The sequence below is a fragment of the Ursus americanus genome, chromosome 14 (assembly GCF_024610735.1).
Source record: "Ursus americanus isolate L20-20 chromosome 14, mUrsAme1.1.p, whole genome shotgun sequence".
In the NCBI taxonomy this organism is placed as follows: Eukaryota; Metazoa; Chordata; class Mammalia; order Carnivora; family Ursidae; genus Ursus; species Ursus americanus.
In genome coordinates this window covers 35761830-35781070 of record NC_142140.1, presented here as the reverse complement: position 1 = coordinate 35781070, position 19241 = coordinate 35761830, and the positions used below count along the sequence as shown (strand labels likewise).

Genomic DNA, 19241 nt, shown 5'->3' with positions numbered 1-19241 from the left:
ATTAAAAGTGGGGCTCGTCAGAGATGTTTCCAAGTCTGGACTGTCCCTGCTGGGTGCGGTGGGCTCGGGTTGGTCGGCACTGTGCCATGTCTGTGCCCTCCCGGTCAGAGGGGTGCAGAGCAGGTGGTGGCTGATGGCCAAGTTCTAGAAAGGCCTGCTCTGAAGTCATGTCCTGGTTCCTCTGGTCTCGAAATAGCCTAGAACCGTGATTGTGGCCTGAGTATTTGGGGACAACGTGGTCACCCAGTAAGGTCCTGACTGATCTTGACAATCAGGTGGAGGGGAAGAGGGGCAGGTGCGGCAGATGATAGAGGCAATCTGCCTGGAAGGTGGAGAAAAAGGTAAGAGGGGAAAGGACAAAGGGTGAAACAGAGTGCCTGAAGGAGGCTCTTGGGAAAAGCCCTCAAGGAGGGAGGACCTGTAACCTGACCCATGGCCCTGAGCCAATTCCTCTATTTCTTTCCCCCCTCAAACATGGATGAAGTGCCAGTCGAGTATTCCTGTGCAGGGGAAAGTTTCACCATAGCTACCGTCAGGGTTGATGGCGTTGGATAAGTTTGTTCTGTACGAGCCTCCGTTTACCCATGTGTATTTCATTGGTTGAGGAATCTCACATGGCGCATGATGTGGTTTGAGGTTTGCAATCGCGGCTTCGCCTGTGCCTGTGCCCCCCCACCCCCACCCCGTGACTCTCCCATGTCTTCCTACCATACTGTCCTGGGCAGACTACCTTTGCAGTCCCTTTCAGTTCTTACCCTGGAGGGTTTTAACCTGATTTAGGGCTCCCCCACCCCACAACTGCCGTCCCCACCAGCCTCCCTCCCTGCCCCCACAGCAGCTCCAAGTGCTCCGTTTTTGAGGAAGGGGAGAGCTGTAAAAGGACAAACACCTTTTCCCCTAGCTGGGCACGACGGAGGGTTTCCTCCTGCTTGGTCTTGCAGCCTCTGTAGCAAAAACGGGCCGGGTGGCACACCCTCCCTCTGACAGGTGTCCAGGTGCGGGTCCCCCACGGGGTGGGTGGGCTGTTGTTCTGCAGAGGGCCTGCTGACACTTCCCCACCTCACAGGCCCTGGCCCTGGCTCAGCCTTTCTTGTCCCTACTGCACAGCCTGTGTCACTATGGTGACTTACCTCTCGTGGTGACCAGTCCCCTTGGGTGATGTCCCAGAGATGATTCACTCCTAGTAAGTACCCCATGAGGTCCACTTGGCTCATGGGAAAGCTCACAGGTCCTTGCCAGGCCAGTAGGCGGCATGGTGACTGTCCTGCCACTTTGCTTTTCCCTGTGCAGGGAAGGGAAGCAGCAACTCAGAACTGTGGGGAATAAGATGCTAGTTTATTCTTCTTGCAGGCAAGACCATCTTTATGATTCTCCTGAGTCCTTATTACCTGGATTTAGGAAAGGGGGGCCTCCCCAACACTGAAGTCTCCGCAAGGCTGGCAGCCTGATGACTCTGAGTCCCCCTCCTCCAGGCTCCTGAGACTGTAGCCATGGGGGTGGCCAGTGGGTGATGATAGCGGGCTGGCTTAGTAAGCCCTGGGCAGGGCGCCTCTAGTCCTATTTGTTGGGTACATAGAAAATGAACTACTTTGTGCTTCTTCCATCAGGGAGCCCTGTCCTTTAGCACCTGGGTAATAAGAAACCTCTCACCCAGCTTTAAAAAAAATAGAAAGTGGAGAATTTTATCCTTACCTCCACTTCCTGTTCTACCTCACCGGCACCCACACACGGTATCAGAGCGGAACCTGAACCCTTTCTTCAGGACTGTCTTTCGGTGGCTTCGGTGTTCTCTCTGTGATGGTGTTACTTGTCAAGTCTGAGGATCGTTTCTTGTGGAAGGATGGATGTTGAGTGTTATTTAAGGCTCTTATAATCTCCACAGCCCCCAAACCGTAGAAAGTCAACGTGCCTTGCTCTGGGTCTGCTGTACGCTTATCACCCTTGCTGACAGACCAAATTATAGTACTCCCTAACCCGACTCTAAGGGATGAATGCCACGGCACTGGAAGTATTTTGCAGAAACTATTATTTTAACTAATTTTCACAGTGGCTATGGTTTTTTTATAGTCTCGTAGGAACTTTGGTTAAATGCAGAGTAAAAAAACCGAAAGCTTCTTTGGGAATAATGGGGAATCAAGTCCTTCAAGGTCTTTTAAAAAGTAATCCCTAAGTAGCGGTTTCTTTTGTGCATGCAATTCGGAATTGTGGTGTGTACCTCTGAACAGAGCTGAGCCCCGTATGCGACTCTGCATGCGTGTGCCTCAGAAAACCTCAGTGGTCACTGTTATTGTCGTGCCTGTATGTTTGCACAGGAAGCAGCGAGGGATGAGCAGAACCCGTGTTTAAAGATGTGTGTGTAAAGATTTGTGCTCGCATCCCACACCTGTCTTGGCTATTGAGCAGAACCGTCACACCGTTCATCTCAGAGGAAGGATCCAAGCTAGACAGTCACTCGTGTTCTCCTTTCCTTTTCCTGGCAGAGAAGTGAAAGCCAAGAGCACTCCCTCTCACGGGCAGTAAGGGTCCAGAGCAAGGGTAAACCAAACTTTCTCTGTCCCGAGGCAGACAGTAAATAGTTGAGGCTACGTGGGCCACGCCCCGGCAGCCACAGACGGTACATGAACAGAGAGAGTACGGTGATGAGAGTCTGGCAGCGGACGGGATTTGGTCTGTGGGCTAGGATTTGCCAACCCCTCGTCTAGGGAGAAGTATGGGTTTTGAGTTGTCACTGATAGTCTAATGTCGCCCAAGAGGGTGGCACGGCTCGCCGGTTGCCTTTACGCGACACGAGTGTCCTTTGGTGATCGCTGGCCACGCTGGACGGCCAGGCTGGTCTTCGGGCTCTTCCGACGCAGGTGAGCCCGTCTGCAGAAATGGATACAGACCCCCGAGAGAAAGCCCTATTTCCTTCCTTCACCCCCCACGCGGCAAATGCTCAGCAACTGGTTCTCCAACTTCGGACGAAATACAGAATGCGAGAATCCTTGACAGTTGAACTGAAGTCACAGTCACGGTCAGGAGTTAGCAGGTGGCACCTGGGTGATTTTCTGGGGAACTCTAATCAGGGGTGCATCTCCACCAGGGGCTGCCCTCCTCCTCTCCCACGTGTGACCTCCCACGTGGGTCTTGCTTGTTCACACGCATGCACACTCTTCCTCTTTCCTGCTCGCTTGCATCACAGTCCTTTTCTTCGTCTTGCCGCGGCCCGTAATGCTGCCACTACCACCGCACGGACACATACACACGAGCACTGCCCCCTCGCTGGGCACACCAGGAGGGCGGGGGTGGTGACCTAGGACCCGACCTTGGGAAGGCGGTGGTGGTCCTCGGTCCTCCACCTGTGCATCAGATTGTCATGAGAGCCGTATATTTATTTCAACACACATTCCCTGGTGACTGACAACACATGTGCACTCTGTGATGCTGTTTGTAGGGACAGACTCACGGCAAGCATAGTCACGTGCCAGACCTCAGCTGGGAGCTGAGGACAGTGAGTGCTGGCTCTTGCTACACCTGCTCTCATACCTGACCTCTAAGTTGGTTATTCTAAGAAGTCAGTGATAGGCTCATTTAAAAAGATATAAGCACATCTTAAAGATTATTTTCACCTGGAATATATAACCAGATATTTACTTGTTAATCTTTTGGAGCAGGGCAAAGGCTTTTTTTTTTTTTTTTTGAGTATTACGCACATACCGGTTAGAGTGTCCATCTTCCTTCTTGCATAAACTATGCCTATAATGTGCCTACAATTTGTAGTCACATTTTATTTAAAAATAGAATAAGAACTTAGATCTCTGAGAAGGAAGCTGAGAGCAATTCTAAAAGCTTACGGGTTTTCCCTTATCTTGTCTGTCATGCTGCTCTTGTCGGATTCAATGACAGAACCTTCAGCAATGTTCTTATCCGGTACTTCCGAAGGATGTAGCCTGTTGTTGTTGTTGTTGTTGTTGTTTTTAATGGAAACAACAACTGTTTTAGACTCCCGTCTTGTCACTCCAAGCAGCGTTCACTTAAGTTGGGTAGTCCATCTGCTATAAACTTGGGAGCACATAACCAATTCTTGGTGAGCACGCAACTCCGCTGTTGGGAACAAAAACATAGGAGCTGTCTAGAAATTGACTGAGGAGCCAAGTGAGTTCAGTATGGCATGGACCTTCGTCATTATCTTACCCAGAAGGAACAAACAACGTCAGTTCATCGGGTTCATTGGTTAAAAGGAAATCAGTCTGGAGAGCTTCTAGTGTAGGAAGAAAGAAAAGAGGTCAAGACCCGCACTGCTAACCTCCATTCCCAATATCCTAATGGCAGCCATTTATCGTGTGCTTGGGCATTGCGCATGACCTCATTTGTTCCTTTGACAACGCATTCACTGACCCAGAAGCCAGGGCTCAGGAGGGTGAGGTGCTTGCCCCAGGTGTGGTAGCTGGACCAAACGGGAACCCTCCACCCCAACCGTCTGACTCCACAAATTCACTGTGCTTGCCCAGCTGAGAACCGGGAGCCAGATGTCATCCAGATGGATTTTGTGTTCCTTGTCCTGGCTTATGGACGGGTCTGGCTGTTGAAAAGTAACAACCTACTGGAGTGCGGGCCCTCCAGAGCTAATATAGCCCCTTGTCTTTCAGACCCCACCCCTTTCCCTTCCCTTGGCTGTAATGGGGGCTTGTCTTACCTCCGAGCTTTGTGTCTCTCTCTCTCTCTGGACTCTCCTAGGTCTGAGCTGTTAAAAAAAAAAAAGAGAGAGAGAGAGAAGACGGGTTCTTACAGTTGAACTCTTTGTTCTGGATTTGGATTTTTTTTTTTTTTTAAGTTTGGCATTTAAGCAGGATCACAAGTTGTAGAAAGTAGTAATTTCCAGACATTTGAGGTCTGATTCACCAGCATTACTGTAATTAAAGGAAAACCTGTATTTGCTCCGTTTTATCCTAACTCACTAGGATGTTTTATAAATAATGAACCTAGATATTTAGCAAATAGCATCCATTTAGTTGTTGCAGCTTTCCTGGTTCTTTATGTTCAGATGTCTCGAACTGATCCTCATGATTTGAGTTCACCCGAATCCGAACTTCACCCGGCAGTGACTCTGGGAAGTGAACTTTACTGACCTGTCGAGGCAGCTTTAAAATAGAGGACAGACATTAAGCAGCGTGGCAGTTCTCTTAGGAGGTGCGTTTATGAAGTCTAGGACTCAGTGCAGGATTTCCGTTGGTCACGGCGTGTTAATGAATTTTGAATCTAGGCGCTTGTGATGAAGCCTATTGCCTTTTCTAACACTCATCATTATTAAGATGATGATGGATCTTAGTGATTACGAAGCCATTAAAAAGGTATCTGCCTGTGCCCGAATTAACAGGATAGATATAGTTTTGAGCTTTCAGATAGCCAAGCAGGACTCTAGTGGCTGTGATTTCCAGGTGCGTGTTTATTTATGATCTTTCCTGTGTTTTCTGAGCCTCCAATACGACTTTTTGTCATGGGGCACAATGGTGGTGGCGGTGGTGGGGTTGGTGTGCCCCCTTCAGCCTTAGCCTTGTGGCAACATAATGTGAAAGGATTGCTCAGCTTTCCAGAACCCTGCCCTTGATTCCTTGATTGGAAAGAGGTCCTCTGCCCGCCTCACCCCACAGCCTGTGGAGACCTTTCTGTGGGACATTCACAGCCACCAGGGTGACAGCAGCCACTTCACTGCAAGCCGGCCAGGCACCGGGCATCTCCCACCAGCAGTGTTCATCCTTAATTACGTGACGGTGGTAGTGTCCCCATTGAGGGGATGAGGGACCTGCTGCTGGAGAATCTCGGTGCTCTCCCCGAGGCCACACAACCGGTCCAGGCAGGACTGGGATTCGAGCATGTTCCTCATTACCCACAGCCTTGTGCCTCCTTACAAAATTCTTTGGGGGAAATCGGTTGACAGTGTGAAGGAAGGTGGGGGAGGAATTCGTCTCATCCAGGGAATGAAGACACACCAACAACTGGCCAGCTGCAGAGAGGCCTGGATCTCAGCTGGCCCCCCTTTCCATAAAGCAGCTGTATCGACTAGAGGCGTCCCTTCTCTCTTGTGTCTCCTCCTGAGTCCCAGTGTCCCTTGCTTTGACAGCTTTGTTCCAAAGCAGCCCCACGCCGGACTGAGGACACAGGGGACGCCCAGCTTCTGTTGGCCTTCCTTGGCCTACAGCCTCCAGTCTTGGGTGGGGGCCTGTGGCCCAGGTCTTCAGACGCCTCCATGCTCTGTTCCCTGCTTCTTTCTGATCTGTTGTCCCAGGCTTAGGACCCAGGTGGGGGGGGGGGTGTTATTCTCTTCCTGTCCCAGTTAGGACTCTTCATGAGCCATTCCCCATGGGACCTTGAGTGGGTCTTTATCCCTACTGGGGTCCACTGGTGGGTTCAGATTATTGGCTTCTACAGTTGTGTTTTCCAAACTCTTTTTTTTTTTTTTTTTAATTTTTACTTTGGCCGACAGTAATAGATACCTTTTACGTTGTAACTCCCAAACATGCATGTGCATGTCATCTGAGACATGAAGTTTGATGAAAATACTTACTCTTCCCAGATTTTGCTATTTTCTGTGCATTCTGATTCTTTCCATCCTATTTTCATTTTTCAAGAAGTGCTGGTTGTAAACCACAGAACTGATTTCCTGCGTATTTTATTCAAAAAGTCCTCTCTCTATTACAGTACAAATTCCACGAAGACAGGCAAACGTTAGTCTACTTCCCATAGTTGGTGCTCAGTCCCTATTGTCAGCTGACTCTTCTCTCTATGCAAATGCTCTGGAGAAATATTCTTCTGTGCTGAGAAAACGTTTCATTCAAAGGAGAAGGTGACTTGTGTCACTGGTCTGATTTCCTGCTTTCACTGCAGTGGTGAGAAATCTCCGAGACATACTAATAAAGCTGTGTCTTCGCTGCCCACATCTTTGTCATGTTCTTACTCCCGCTTCATTTCATTTTCTTTGTTAAGTTTTCTTCTCAGCTTACTCCTTTGTCTTAAATACTTAGAATTTCAGCTAATTTTAAAGGAAAAGGTCTTCAATGAGAAAGACTCAGACAAATCAGGGATACCTAAAAGTAGGGAAGATGTGCCCCATGATCTTGCCCTCAGAGCCAAGCCTCTTCACACTTGGCTGTGTACACTGCAGACTGGCTTATTAAGAGATTTTTTTCAGACATCAACGGGATCCTAATCATAGGATTCCTGTGGTAACATATCATGGACATTCTTCCCTGTCTTTTTAAAACACAGCCATGTAGCTTTCCCTTTCTTACCTACTTCAGATTTTCATATTTTTGCTGCCTAGAGTTCTTTTTTGGAGCTAGTCAGGTATTAAACAAAAATTCACTTTGAAAAGAATAATGGCATTGTATGGTGACTAACATATCATAATAAAAAATTTAAAAAAATAAATACAAAAGAATAATGGCATTGTGAACTAGTCTAGCCATCTGACCAAATAGACACCTCTAGTAAATGCTTCCGGAACCACCTGTCTTTCTGGGAATAGGGCTGCTCGTGGAAAGCCCGGGTGTATCCTGAGCTTCGTGGGGTGGTACAGAGCCCTTCCTCCAGCCTCTGGGAGGCGAGAAGTGATGAGGGAGACCTTTGACTGGCAGGACCAGATCAATGCAAATGATACTTGCAGCTTGGAGCAGCTCTGCAGAGAATCTGTTCTGCTCAGTCATTGACCGTGTATTGATTTCCACTTCAAGGCCACGGTTCGGTGCTGCCTGGTTTTTAAGCTACCCAATGTCTTTTAAATTAACTTAATTTTACTTACTAATTCTAAAATAATGGTGAATTATAGGCACGGGGTTATTAATCTTCTGAGTGAATGTATTACATACTTTATCTCAATTATAGACTCCACACGTTATGTATTTTTAAACTTTGATTCATAAACTTATTCAGAAAGAAACGACCTATGTGCTCCGCGCATTCCCTGGGAAAGAGGTGACCGTGGCCTAGGGTCGTTCATCACCCAATGTGGCTTTTCTGGCAGAAGGTCACAACTGACCGGCTGAATGCTGAGACGCCCGTCCTCTGTTTTGACCGTGAGGGGAGGGTGGGTTGCTCGGGGGCCCGTTTCCCCTCCTGACCGTTCTAGGAGCGGCCACAGGCGGACTGCGGGACGGCCCAGACAGGTGCAGGGGCAGGTTTAGACGGAGCAGCGGTCTCCCAGGTGGAGCCGTGCTCACCGGAGCAGGCCCACCTGGACGAGTTGTCCACGCTGTGGGTGCGGAGACCCGCAGGGTTGGCAGGGGGTAAGGCCCCCTCCCAGGGCTCGCTTAGTCAGCAGCTAGCAGTGGCTATGTGCCAGGCCCTATGCCTTTCCTGGTGGTGGCCACCGACACGACGAAAACAGGAGCCAACATCCATGGAGCGTGTGACATGTACACCCGGTTGTCGTGTTGTACACGTGTGGCCTCGTTTATGCTCCACGAGAAACTTGGGCAGTGGCTGCCCTCCCTCTCCTCTTACCATGAAGCAGCAGTCGGGGGGGGTGGGGTAGAGTCACTTGCCTGAGTCCACCAAGCACGTAAGGGGCAGAGCCAGGCCCTGCCGCCCGGCTCTCTGCCTCCCCTGGAGGAGGTGAAAGTACTTCCAAGGGGCTGCACGCCTTCCTCAGTGGGGGCAGACCCGCCCCCGGTCCCGACACCGAGCAGTTGGCAGCCGGGACCTCCAAGGTGCATCTCAGGTTGCTCAGTTGTCCGGGTGACCCTGGGCTGAGGGCCTTCTGCTGTGACCTCGGCGGAACAGCCCAGAAGCCCGGGTGAGATTTGGCGGGCACGGATGGCATGCAGGTGGGTGTGGCCAGGGCTCCTCACACCAGAGGGCACGATCGCCAGAAGCACCTCGTGTCTGGGACCCTTGCATGTGGATGTGAGTTGCAGTCCCTTCTCTGCCTGTCTTACCCCCTCGCGTAGAGTCTGCTGTGGGAAGGGACGGGAAGGTGTTTCCTCACACTCCAAGTGCGGTGTCCAGCGTGCAGACGGCACGTTTACAGGGATCCGAGCGGGCGTCAGGGCAATGCCGGGAGATTTCATCTAGAGCTCTGATGTCGGGGAATTCAACCATATGCAGATTTGAAAGGCTTGTCCTTACCTCTGTTAAGAAAAGAAATGACCGTCGTCTTGTCACATGAAAATGTTTAGTTTTAAGCTTACTCCATCCCTGCCATTTGGAAACGTTTGCTCATTTCTTTACGGTCAGGGAGGCGGGTGTTTTGGAGCATTTGGCTCACATCGTGCAAACCAATGTGAAAAAGGTGGCTTTTCTAGAACGATGGGTGTTTGGCAGCTGTGACAGGACCCAGGCCCCCACATCCCAGAGAGACAGCGGGTGGCTTTGGTGAGCCCCACGTAGGACGCGTATTCTTCCTGCCATCCACCTTGACCTGAGCTGTCAGAACGGATGTAAAGGCTGGACGTGGTTTGGAAAGAAAGCGAACCTCTGTATCTCCAAGTGGGAGAGGACGAATGGGATTCTGGCCCGGGCGGTAGAGCCGCCGTCAGTGCTCCCTGATGGCGAGACAAAGTCTCGGCCCCCGGGGGCTTAGCGATGCAGCCTTAGGAGCGCGTCTCTGCTTTTCCTTCCTCGTGGTGGATGTGCCATCACAGTCACTCAGGCTCCATTCTCTGCTCGGGATGGTGGGAGAGTCTGCCCACATAGATGCAGAGGTCCTTGCCCTCAAGGTACCGACGATCTACACGTAGGCCAAGACCACACGTCCGTGGGTTCTTCTTGCCCATCAGACCAGGAGCTGAAAACGGCCGTGCCCTGCCCTTCTCTGGTCTCTTTCATGGCCTCGTACATAGTTGGTGCTCAAGAGGAAATGAAGCGCCCTAGCCTTCCCTGCAATGGTGGAGCAGGACTGAGATCAGCAGAAGTGCTCTGGGTCATGGAGAAGACCAGAGGTTCTAGTAAATATGACCTATGTGCAGGGTGTCATGGGGGACGGATGGACTAGAGCAAAGGAGGAAGAAGGGGGGAGGAAGAGGAAGGGGATCAGGTAGGGTGGGGACCCTATCCTGTGGGGTAACAGATATCAGTTGGTTGTTGGTAGGTTGACCGCAGACAGATTGTAGAGGTCCTTGGGGATGCCATTTGGAGGAACTGTGACTCCGTCACATGTGTGACATAGTCCTGTACTTTTAAGGAAGCTTTCCCGAATGCTCCAGACACAAGGAGTTGCTCCATCCCTCTGTTTCTACACAGGAAATCCCCAGTCGGTTCTCTACTTTGGCTTGGATTGTCATCTGCTGTGTCTTAAAATTTTCATATATGCCTCCTGTAGGGCACCAATGCTGCCGTAGTCATCTTTCACTCTGCAGTGCTCAGGAGTGTGCCTGGTACGGAGTAGGTACCCCATGAATATTGTTGAATTGACTCGAAATTGTGCGCTTGAACTGCCAGGCATGATGGGGTGGAGGCGGGCAGAAGTTTGGCATTGGACCTGGGTGAGGAGGCACATGACCGCCAGCTGTGGAGTGCACCTGCTACCGGGGGACTCACAGTTCGGGTCCTGGCATGGGCGGGATGGGAAGCAAGACAAGTCCAAGGCATTGAGTTTTCAAGAAGGAATGTGTGGAGTGTGGGAAACCAGTTGGAATTGAAGACAGCAACAGAGAATGGATGGGATTGAAGGAGTCTGTTTGGAAGGCTAAACCTAGATGAATTCCCAGAGGCAACGACCTGCAGGGCTCGTGGGTCCTCAATGTAGAGAACCACCCTAAGCCTGTGGGTCAGAGGGAATCCCCAAAGGAGTTGAATACCTTGAGAAATGAGCTGCTGAAGTTTCTCTTAGATGCTTTAGGGAAGCAGAGTGACCCTGTAGGATCACTGTGTAGTTAGCTCGAACATTTTTTTTATAATTGACCAGAAACCCAACCCAAACTTGCTCGATGAATTGGCTTTTTATGACTGAACAGCCCAAGGCAGGGGGGAGAATTGTGGCTTCAGGTTCGGCTTGATTCAGGGGCTCTTACAAAGGCATCAGAATCAGATGCTTGCCTCTGAGTTCCTCTGCCTTTCTGTTTGACTCTCCTTGCACACGGTGACATAGTTCTTCTTCGTGTCGGTTCTTCATTCTGTGTCTTCCCAGTAACTCCATGCTTAGTGCCTCTCAGAGCTCAGTCCAGCCAATGACAGAATTTCTTGCCTGGTGAAAATCACCGGTGCAGCTCTCACTGGACCTGGTTGGCATGTGTGGGTCACCTGCCTGTCCTTGAACCAGTAACGTGGGCCACATGCCAACACCTGTAGCTCCTGGACGGACAGTAGAAAAGGAAGGACAGGGTGCTGTTGTCACCTGGGAGTTTTCTGGGTGGCAAGAACCACGCTTCGCCGAGCGTGGCAGCAAAGCAGCAGCTACCTGTGAGCGAGGAAGCCGCATCCAGAGAGACAGCCCTGCTCAGCCCCTGCCATGCCAGGCGTGCCGCTGCTGTCCTCCCACAAACGAGCGGTCTGGAGGCTGATCTCCATGGAGGCGCCAGCCGGGCCACCCTGCTGGCTTCTTCCATGTGTCCTCGCTGGGCAGGGGTCCTCCCTCTCTGGCTGGTCATGGGGTCACTGGACTGTCCTAGGATCTTCAGAGAGTTCCAGAGCCCCCCGTCAGGACTGCACCTCCCAGGGACTGGAAGAGCTGCTTCACGTCTGTCCTCATTCAGGGGGGCCTTGGATCGTGGTGTGTGGGGCAGTTTACAGAACTTTTCCCCACTTTTCACTTGCTCTGATTGTCACCATAACCCAGGTGGGTGGAGCAAGGACAGTGCTCCTGTTCTCCACGAGGCAGCAGAGAAGCCCCAGGGGTAGATGACTCAACCAGGGTGACTCAGCCGTAGAGACTGGAATTGGACTCAGGAGACACAAACCTCATCTCGAATTTATACTTTTAAACCAAAGGTGAAGAAAAATGAAGGCAAACTGACTATTCTAGCCAGTTTCCTCATGGAAACGGGGCATTCAACTGCCCACTGGGGGCCAGGGAAGCGCATCCTTCATTACTACCCACAGAGGAGAACATTAGCTCTGTTTACATCTGAGCAGCCCTGAGCCAAGGCCTGCCTGCCAGCCGCTGTCCCACGGCTCACCCACTGCGGTTTGACGAGACGTGGAATCGCTCACGGAAACTGTCACCCTAGCCCCACGGCTCCCCAAGGCTCCTGCCTTGTGCACAGCAGCTCGTGGGAGGGGCCACAGCAAGCCTGGCCCCGAATGTGCTGCAGTGACCTCAGGTGACCCAGTCCCTGGATGGCACGGCCCCTGCTCCGGGTTGACTGGCTTCCGGGGGTCTCTGGGCCTCGTGGAACCTCACTGTGAAACTGGGGTCCAGACTTTGCTCCCCAGGTGGTAGAGAATTGTGGTTTTACAGCTGGAGGAGATCATCTGGTTCAATGTACTGGTTCCCCAGGCGAGAGACGGCCCTGTAGTCTGGCACGTGAGGCCCTGTGTCCCCCGCCCCCGCCTGTCCCTCACCCCCGTGTGCTCGTCCCCCTTGAATGTTCAGCCTTTGCATGTGTTCCTCGCTCTGACTGGAAGACCCTGTCCCACCATTTTGAGGAGGGGCACGGTTACAGAGCAGAATAGCTCTTCCCTGGCATTTCATCTCAGACGTTTTTCTTGGAACAGAGCAAAGTCAAGGGGCCCCTCGCTATGGGCTGAATGTTGGCGTCCCCTGCTCTCTCCCCTCCCCCAGAATTCATATGTTAGAATTTGAATCCCCAGTGTGATGATATTGGGAGGTGGGGCCTTTGGGGGGGTGATTAGGTCATGAGATGGAGTCCCCATGAATGCGATTAGTGCCCTGTTGGAAGAGGAAGAGGGAGATCTCTTTCCACACACACCCACGAAGGAAAGGCCAGACGAGGACACAATGGAAAGTCAGCCGTCTGCAAGGTAGGGAGAGAGCTCTCGTCAGACACCAAATTAGCTGGCACCTTGGTCTTGGACTTCCAGCCTCCAGGACAGTGCGGGATCTCTGCTGTTTAAGCCCCCGGTCTATGGCGCTTTGTTATGGTAGCCTGAGTGGGCTAAACCCATTATGGAACTTCTTAGCAGGAAGGGACAGTGAATAATGTTTGGTCAAAACCTTGCAATTTGCTCATTTATTCATTTATAAATATTGAGTATTTCTGTGGCAAGCCTTGGGAATACAGCGATGCATGAAATGGAAATAGTCTCTGATCTTACAAAAATCCACTTACTGGAGGAGACAAACATCAAAGAGATAACTTTAAGGAATTTAAAATTTCCGTTGTGAATAGGACCATGAAGGAGCATCATGGGCTTTGACAGCGTCTGACAGCGGGCCCTCCTTTTGTCTGGGAGGTTAGCAAAGGTTTCTCTGAGAAGGTGCTATTTAAGCTGAGTCTTGAAGGACAAGTAGAGCTTAGCCTGGTGAGAACGTGGGGGGGGGTGGGCGGAAACCGTTCTAGAAAGAGGAAATGGACATGGACCTGAAATAGTGGCTGAGCCCGGGCTGGCAGAAAACAGATGCTGTAGTCACAAGCCCTGTGTTCTTTCCGCTGCCCCAGTCTGGGCTTCGTCCAGCCCTGTGTCCCCCGTGTACTCAACCTGGAGAGGGCGTTTACACACGTGAAGGTGGGCACCCTAGTTATGGAAGCGGGGGGGGGGGGCCCTCGTGGAAGAGAAGTGAGGAAGCTGGAAGAGAAAGCGAGGGAGGGGGGAGGAGGACGTTCCCTGTGGGCTTGGGTTGGAATAGAAAGCGAGGGCCAGGTGAGATGTTGAGATCAATCGTCGATTCAGCAGTGTGACCATTTCTTCCAAGCTCGTTCTGGAAAGGGTTAATGGCAACTTAGGTGCATATCCTTGTTGTTTTGCTTTTTGATATGTATGTTAGGATCACAAAACCTCATGTTTTTCTAGTCCCCTTTAAGTCTAGCTTTGTTTGCTATATTCCTTGCCTCTTTCTTCTCTACTTCCTGTTGAGTACCTTATGTATGCCCCATGTGGGGGCTGGGTGCTGGCATTACAAAGACAGTAAGGGATGATCCCCACCAATAGGGAGCCCGGGACCGTAGGGTAAGGAAGAGCGGTGTGTGCAGGACGAGCAGTGCTACCAGGGTGTCAGCCAGGAGAGGCTTCCCAAAGATCTGGAGCCATGTGGGTGGATGACCAAAGCAAAGAGTTGAACCTTACCTGCCCGTCTCATCAAGTCCTTGTTATCTTCTGATGGCAGGTGGGGAGCTCTGTGAAGATACAGATCAGGCTTTCTGAGGAGGACCCAGGTATTGGTGGCTGGCTGCCTGGCTGGCTGGATATTCATAGTACAGTAGTGAAAGATCCCCCGAGGACCGGAAAGAAGAGAAGCAGGTGTCATCGAGGGGATCCTGGCACCTCCCACCCATCACCAGTTGACAGTTTCAGTTTCTCAAGGTTCTCTGTAAGGTTGACTGGTACAGAGACTCTTCTCCATGGTGACTCTTCACTGTTTAAAGATGTATCAGGTTTCTGAATTAGATTTTGAGCTTTTATTTCTGGTGCCTTGAGGTGGCTGGAGGTCTCATGGGTGGCTCTCATCCCTACATAGGGTGGTGTCTGGCTAAGAGGAATTGGTGTTTGTTTGTTTGTTTGTTTTAAAAACCTGGTCCTGCTCACCCAGGATCCACTTCCAGCAAGAAGAATGCCTGCTGCTGGCTCGGTGAGTGCACAGAGCTGTGGCCCTGACTGGCAAATGCAGGGAGACTGGGATGCAGGGGTGATTTCATCTCTGTTTCGTCTGGGGCTGTGAGCTTTTACGAAGCAGTCCTGCCCCCGAGAACACCTTCCAGTGTGTCCAGTTCTGGAGGCTTCCTGCCTGCCTCTTCCTCAGCCATGCCCTTCCTCTGTGCTCTCCTCCATCTGGGCCACAGACTCGGTGTCTTCTCTATGCGACATCTCGCTGGGCCTCCTCCGCTCGGTGTGCAGTCCCACCTTGCCCAGTTAGGAACCTGACCTTCCTGGTGACTTCCCTTGCAAATTACTAACTCAACATTCTTTTCTCAAATGAACCATTCTTTTGTGAAGGAGATAATTACCTCCCCTGCCCATGATGGTTGTTTTGCAAACTTTTTAAAAATATTACATTTGCTTGCTGTGGGGGTATATTTGAATTATAGGAGTCCTTTTGAATGGCAGGATCGGGGATAAGCACCACACTGGCTTCTAGGCCAACTGATCTAGAATGCTCTCCAGGCTGTGATGGTTCAGTTGGCATCATGGTAGAGTCTCCGTAATAAATAAAATAAATAAATAAATAAATAAAATAAAAACACATTAAAACAAGGTTCTATTTCCTACAATCAATTCCATCAAGTAATGCACGAAGGATTTTTGGAAAGAGAAACCCAGTTCTTTAAAAGGAGAGAGAGGAAGACAAGAGAAGGGGATATAAAAAAACCCTAAACAACTCAGTTACACTAATGGCCCTTGTATTATTGTGGCAATATTACTTACAAATAAAAGCCGAAGAGGAAAAACAAGCCGTGTTTGCTAGATGTACTCTCTGTTCCCTGCCTTGTTTTTCTGCTCCAAAGTATAGCACTGTGTTGACGTAGGGATGTAACTGCTATGAATATTGATGGCAGCAAAAGCTTTTTTTCTCTGTCGGCCTAGTAAATAAAGCAGAAGGGATAAAAAGGGAAAAGGAATTGTAAAATCAGCATGCTGTTTTTAGCGTATCTTGTTCCCCTAGAACTCCAAGTCTTAGAAACGTATTGACAACCTACATTTGGTGGTCAGGGTCTAATTTGAGTATAGTGGGTTGGTATTTTCAGGGGGTTTGCTTCTGGTTCAAGTAACAGAGTTGCTCTCTCCTTTTAGCCCTCAAAGTTAGCGTTACCACCTCACTGAAGCCTTCTGGGATCCTTCCTCCCTAGCCAGTGGCAAAGTCCGTCCAGTCCTAGCTCTCAGGGAATGGTGGAGAGTAAACCAGGGAGTCCCCGGAGGTCTGCAGGCTCGTGCATACCCCGAGGGCACGGCTGTGGGGAAGGAGAAGGGGTCGTGTTCAGGGAGGGTCTTGGCAGCCCGGTGAAGGGTGTGCAGTCCATGGGAGGAGCCAGAATGAGGGCAGGGCCAGTTGGGAGGTCAGGGGGAAGCGTGGGGGTGCAGGTTGGAGATGAGTGAGACTCCATATGGTTGAAAACACACTGACTCTGGCCAACTCACAGCACAGAAGAATTCATTAGACCTCGGATGGTGTTCAGGGATCAGAGGGAGCTCTCAAGGACAGGTTAGGGATGTCAGGGACCTGGGAGGAAAGAATGATGAACTAGTTTTTCAGCAAGACCAGCGCGAAGTCGGGAATGGGGGTGAAGGCTGGGGTCCAGCGGTGGTTGGATGGCTGCCCTGGTGGTAGCCAGGGGGGAGATGTGAGGGACTCCTGGGTGGCTCAGTAGGATAAGCATCTGCCTTTGGCTCAGGTCATGATCCCGGGGTCCTGGGATCAAGTCCTGCATCAGGCTCCCTGCTCAGTGGAGAGGCTGCTTCTCCCTCTGCTTGTGTTCCCTCTCGCACACGCTCTCAAATAAATAAAATCTTAAAAAAAAAAAAAAAGGATTTGGGGGAGAGAACTGGGGAAGGTCAGGCCGGGTGAGAGAGGAGTAGCACTCTGGTAGGAGGGTGGCTGAGGCCATCTCGCAGTGGTCACATAGCAAAGCAAAGTCGTGGTGGGGAAGGAGTGGACCAGTCCTTCGGCCTTCTGGGAGAGCTCAGGGTGCAGAATCACTGTTTCCACTACCTCTCTGGGGGCATTCGCAGCATTCATGTTTGGAACAGACTAAACCTTCCCTTCCCTACCAGACTAAACTTTTCGAGATTAGGGACGGCAGTGGAGCTGTTTTTCTCATCCTGGCTCCTGGCGTGGGGTCCGGCATATAGGAGAGGTGTTCACTCAGTGTTTCCTGAGCCAAATTCATGTGACTTCTTGCACCAGGCATCTTCGTAAGTGAATTCCGTGACTTCCATTTTCCTAAGGTATTGGTAACTTTCCTCGGGTCCCACGGGGTAGAATTAATATTTGTGGAGGGCTTTATGGCCCATGTGGAAGAGTTTTAATTGCTGATAGTTTTTCATGGAGTTATTAAGTAGCCTCTTGCCAGGGAGCGCCTCTTATAAAATTAATTGCACACATCCCAGCGGGTCGGTATTTCTATTAAAGCTGAAGCTGCATAAGGAAAACCTTCACAAAAGAGGAAAGGAGTCAACATTTTTAGACCTGTTGAGGAATGTATTCTCTGGACTCATGAAGTCACCTGAGTTGGAAGGGAAGGGTTCTAAGTCAGCTAGCCTGAGGGCTGAGTCTCCGAGGCCTGGGCAGCCAGGTGGGCACGGCTGCCAGGGCCCGTAGGGGGGAAGGATGCAGAGGCTGAGCCCCGGCTCCCCGGGACTGTATGATGACCCCTCAGCACTGTCAGCTGGGAGAGACCTCATGCCAGTACACAGACAGGGGGTTTGCCATCCTGAATTTGCTCCCCTTCTGTGCCGGCGAGGAGACTGAGGTCCACAGGAGAGGCGGGACTTGCCGAGGTCACCTTGCTGCTCTGTGACAAAGAGGACCCTGACTTCAAAATCGGGCGTAAACCCAAGAGAAAGAGAGAGGGTCAAAGAAGCCACATCTTCCTTTCTTCCAAAGGACATTCTACTCAAAGCCGCCCTTGGAATCTTGTTTGCCCCCTTGTGCTTTTCTGGGCCTGGTTTGGCAATCTCAGGAGGAAAACACGCTGCGTTTTGCAAATGTGTGCAAATAACAAACATGCCCCTTATGTCCCAGGCAGACTCATTGCACACGCATCAGGGCAGGTGGCAAAATGCAGTCATGCAGCCTGGAATGAAAAGTGTTTTACACTTAGTTGCTTATGAGAAATTCAGTGTTGGAATTAAAACGCCTTCCTGGCACAGGTGCTGTGCTAATGGTGCCATTTCTCATAATAAAACTTTGCTTGGAGAAAAACGCTTATATCTCAGAGATATTGATTCTAATTCCTATTTCTTTTTCTTCTTCTCCCCCATCCCCCCCTTTCTGTTTCTCTTCACAGGAAAAAGTAGAATATGCCTTCCTGATTATTTTTACAGTCGAGACATTTTTGAAGATTATAGCGTATGGATTATTGCTACATCCTAATGCTTATGTTAGGAATGGATGGAATTTACTGGATTTTGTTATAGTAATAGTAGGGTAAGTCCCTTTTATTTTGGGGAAATATTTGGAAGTTGGGGGGCAAGGAGTAATGGAAAGCCACAGTTTTTTGAGGGGATATGGTTGCTCTTCTCTGCTAGGGCTTGCAGCTAGAACCTGCCAGATGGTTTTGAAGATGGGCGATACTGCTATCAGTATCGGGCAGAGACTGGTTCAAATCCCCTTGTTGTTCTTACTTCCCTTCCAGTAATGGGTATAGAAGGAGGTTGAAGCTCTTGATGTAAGAGGGGTCATTTTATGAGGCCTTGGGTCTTCACAGATAGGCCAGCCCTGCTGATGGTTAGAGTCAAATGAGTAGAACTCTTATACTTAGCACCCCGCTAAGTTAAAAACAAAAAAACCCCAAACCAGTATTACAGTAATAAATCCTTCAGAGAAGTAAGGTACTCTGCTATTTAACATCCCTGAGCAAAGCTATTAATTTTTTTCTGCTGACTTGTGGGAAAAACTTTGGCATGCTACCACCCCATTTTAAATAACAAAACAAGGGGCGCCTGGGTGGCACAGCGGTTAAGCGTCTGCCTTCGGCTCAGGGCGTGATCCCGGCGTTCTGGGATCGAGCCCCACATCAGGCTCTTCTGCTGGGAGCCTGCTTCTTCCTCTCCCACTCCCCCTGCTTGTGTTCCCTCTCTCGCTGGCTGTCTCTATCTCTGTCGAATAAATAAATAAAATCTTTAAAAATAAATAAATAAATAAGTAAGTAAATAAATAAATAAATAACAAAACAAGGGTCTGAATAATGTCAGGTATCTGGCATGAAATGAAATAAGCCAGAAAATGCAGAGAAGGAGGCATTCTCCAGAAATCCTGTCACAGGAAGGAGACACCAACAGTTTAGTTAAAGAAGAGTGTTAAAAAACAGTGGCCTGTGTTGTGTGGCTCTGGCCCTGCCACACCTGGAAATTTTGCCAGTGAGAGAAGAAAATGAATCCGCATCAGAGGAGTGCTGGGCCTTTGGACCAAATACCCATATAGGGAAAGAATATGTATCCCTTTGGTGAGTCTTCGTTACCCAGCTATAAGGTGGGTTGCTCCTAAAATTATATGT

General features: G+C 50.2%; 1 protein-coding gene across 4 annotated transcripts in view; it reads left to right on the top strand.

Moving 5' to 3' along the window:
- CACNA1D (calcium voltage-gated channel subunit alpha1 D) overlaps positions 1-19241 on the top strand; it is a 299657-nt gene that overhangs the window by 124284 nt on the left and 156132 nt on the right. For all 4 annotated transcript variants that reach the window (XM_087866963.1, XM_087866962.1, XM_087866964.1 and 1 more), the window contains exon 4: positions 18033-18172. In XM_087866963.1, coding sequence (XP_087723089.1) covers positions 18033-18172 — 140 coding nt within the window. The remainder of the gene's footprint in view (positions 1-18032; positions 18173-19241) is intronic.